The 2,808-nt window shown below is 35.5% G+C and overlaps 1 protein-coding gene across 1 annotated transcript in view; it reads right to left on the minus strand.

Moving 5' to 3' along the window:
* Window positions 1-1,719, minus strand: part of LOC105461579 (THO complex subunit 4) — a 3,557-nt gene extending 1,838 nt beyond the window's left edge. The window contains exons 1-2 of the mRNA XM_011708081.1: window positions 1,385-1,719; window positions 570-707 (exon numbers count right to left, since the gene is read on the minus strand). Of these exons, the coding sequence (XP_011706383.1) occupies window positions 570-707; window positions 1,385-1,606 (360 nt within the window). The 5' untranslated portion in view covers window positions 1,607-1,719. The remainder of the gene's footprint in view (window positions 1-569; window positions 708-1,384) is intronic.
* Window positions 1,720-2,808: the final 1,089 nt, after the last annotated feature.

Genomic DNA, 2,808 nt, shown 5'->3' on the forward strand with positions numbered 1-2,808 from the left:
TAAAATTTTACAGATTGTTCTTATATATGTTGAAAGACTTAAGACAAAAGCCGGAGTCGATTTACTGAAGCAATCCAAAGTTATAAGGATTTTAATTTGAATTTTTTGGTTAGATTTGGCCATAGAATTCAAAAATTCTCAGGAAAAAAGCAACAGAAGCATTTCTGTGCTCTAATTCTGAATAAATGATAACATTCTGCACAATCCTTATTACTCAAACTACATGAGAAGAGCATATTCGTCAAAATCAGTCCTTTAACTTTTTGCTACTATTGTACGTATTAAACATCCTTAACATCACATGACAGTATGTAAATAAATTTCTTTTATCTTTACTGGCCAGCTGTTTAATTCTATCATGCACTATTGATTTAGAAGACCAAAAACATATTTCTATTACTTATTAGATATTACTATTTAAAAATATTATATTAAGAAATCCTTATATAGACAATTAAAAATTCGAAAAAGGAAATAATTCTTTGATATGATAATTTTATTTTAAATTATATAGTGCTCAACATGTTAAACATTGTTAAAAAATTATTTTATATATGATATTTTAATACCTGTATGTCTGAATCTGATACACCAAAATCAAGATTTGATACCAAAAGTTTGGTCGTTCCAGCATTGCCTATTGCACCACGACCAACCTTTTTTACACCATCGAACATGTCATGTTTCCAAGCACTGTTTACATCGCCCTGTACAATAAAATAAAAATTATTAATTCGAAAAATATTATATACTTCATAAAAAGAATAATTGTTATTTTGTCAATTTTCGTCAATTAATAATACAATGTCTTCCTGTTAGATCAATAAAAAAAATCTTTCATTACATAATAAGTAATCATCAGTACATTATAAGCAATGCAAACTATAATTTATAGATACAAGCTTTAACCAATTTAACCGCACTGTTATATATTTTCTTACTGGAAATTACAACGTAGTAAAAAAGTGTACTACTTAATTTATTAAATATTTAATTCATTAAAAATAACTTATGTTCAAATTATGAAAAATATGTTAAGTACATAAAGCGAAGAGAAAATATAATAACTATATGTAATAAATAAAAATGATAAAAGATGGAAAAAAACCTGACAAATATTTTCATGGACCATTTATTATCATTTCATGACCATTTATATCATCTTTCGAATAAATGATCATGTAAAGAAAGAGGTAAGCATTTTAGAGTTACTCCATGTTTAACGTTTCACAGCGTACACACATACATACATACATACACACATACACGCAAGTAGGTATTCTTCTCCCAATACATACACATATGCGTACGCCGTATAAAAGGAGCAAATTGTGTACAATGAAAGAATTTATAGCAAAATTCGATGACGGGCTCAATATCTTACTCTCGTGTATGGTAGAGAGCTGCGTGCAATACCACCGCGATTGCGTCCTCGCATAACGCCGCCACTAGCTCTCTGTACCCTACGTGCTCCTCGACGGGGTGAACTGCCGGCGCCTCTGCCGCGTCTACCGCCGCTGCCGCCGCCGCCGCCACGCGCTCTAGATCCTTTGGTCTGTTTGATAATATCGTCCAGACTCATTTCAATTTTATCCACCATCTTCATTTGTACGGCTTGCGATAGAACGTAACTGGTACGGAAGAGAAACACTAATGTAAATCAACTTCCCTCACTGTGTGTGGCTTTTCGTGACTGATGATGGCGGTAGAACGAAGACGAACCTCAGCAGCGCCACAGAGTAATCTGGATATTTTGGGTATTATCGGTCACGAAATAGGATTAGGGTGCGTTTCCACTGAGCGCGTCACGCGCGCGTCATCCGAATTGACCAATCAAAACATCCTATTTTATTGTGTAATTTGCCACGCGATCCAGAAATTTATGCAAAGAAAGATTCTTTTATCTCTAGAATATCGAGCAACCTAATCGATGCATCGTATGCGGCAAATAACGCAATAAAATAGGATATTTTGGTTGATTAAGTTTCGGAGCACATGAAATGCATAAAGGCTGAGACACAGACTTTTGCATAAAGATACATCTACAATGAGAGTAGTAAGTCGTAAGCCGTAAGAAATTGACCAATCACAGTCAATTATTCTTCTCATATTTAACTGTGATTGCTCAATTTCTTACGGCTTACGGCTTATTACTCTCATTGTAGATAGATCTTAACACTGCATAACGCATAAGACGCGAAGCATAAGGGGCTGTCTACAATACGTCGTATGTCAGATCGTAAGCCGTAAATCGTAAGAATTGGCCAATTACAGTTGAATGTAAGAAAAATATTTGACTATGATTGGTCAATTCTTAGTTAGTATGATATGAATAGTGATTAACGGCTTATTGTAGAAAGCCCCTAAGAGAATAAACCAATCAGAGTCCTTCATTTCATATTCTGATTGGTTGATTTTCTTATGCTTTATGTCTTGTGCGTTATGCAGCGTTATGCAAAAGTCTGTGCTCTCGGCTTAATAAAGCATATGCCAGAGAGAAGCATGAGAGCGAAAAGTTTTGACCTCCCCGTACACTAGCGCTAATTGCATCAACCTTTGAGATGGAACTACGTACATACACAGCCAATGACAATGTTTCATCTCAAGGTGGATGCAATTGGCGCTAGTATACGGGGAGATCAAAACTTTTACCGGTGCCAGAAAGGATCCTAAGAGCGGTCATACCCGCGATTTAGCTGCGATGGCGATTGAGCTGGTTTCAGCGCCTCTGGAAAGTGGACATTGAACTACCAACTAGAGAGACCAATGAGAAGCACGCTTTCCGTCCAACGCGTGCTTCTCATTGGT

The sequence above is a fragment of the Wasmannia auropunctata genome, unplaced genomic scaffold, assembly GCF_000956235.1.
Source record: "Wasmannia auropunctata unplaced genomic scaffold, wasmannia.A_1.0 LD283716.1, whole genome shotgun sequence".
Lineage (NCBI taxonomy): Eukaryota > Metazoa > Arthropoda > Insecta > Hymenoptera > Formicidae > Wasmannia > Wasmannia auropunctata.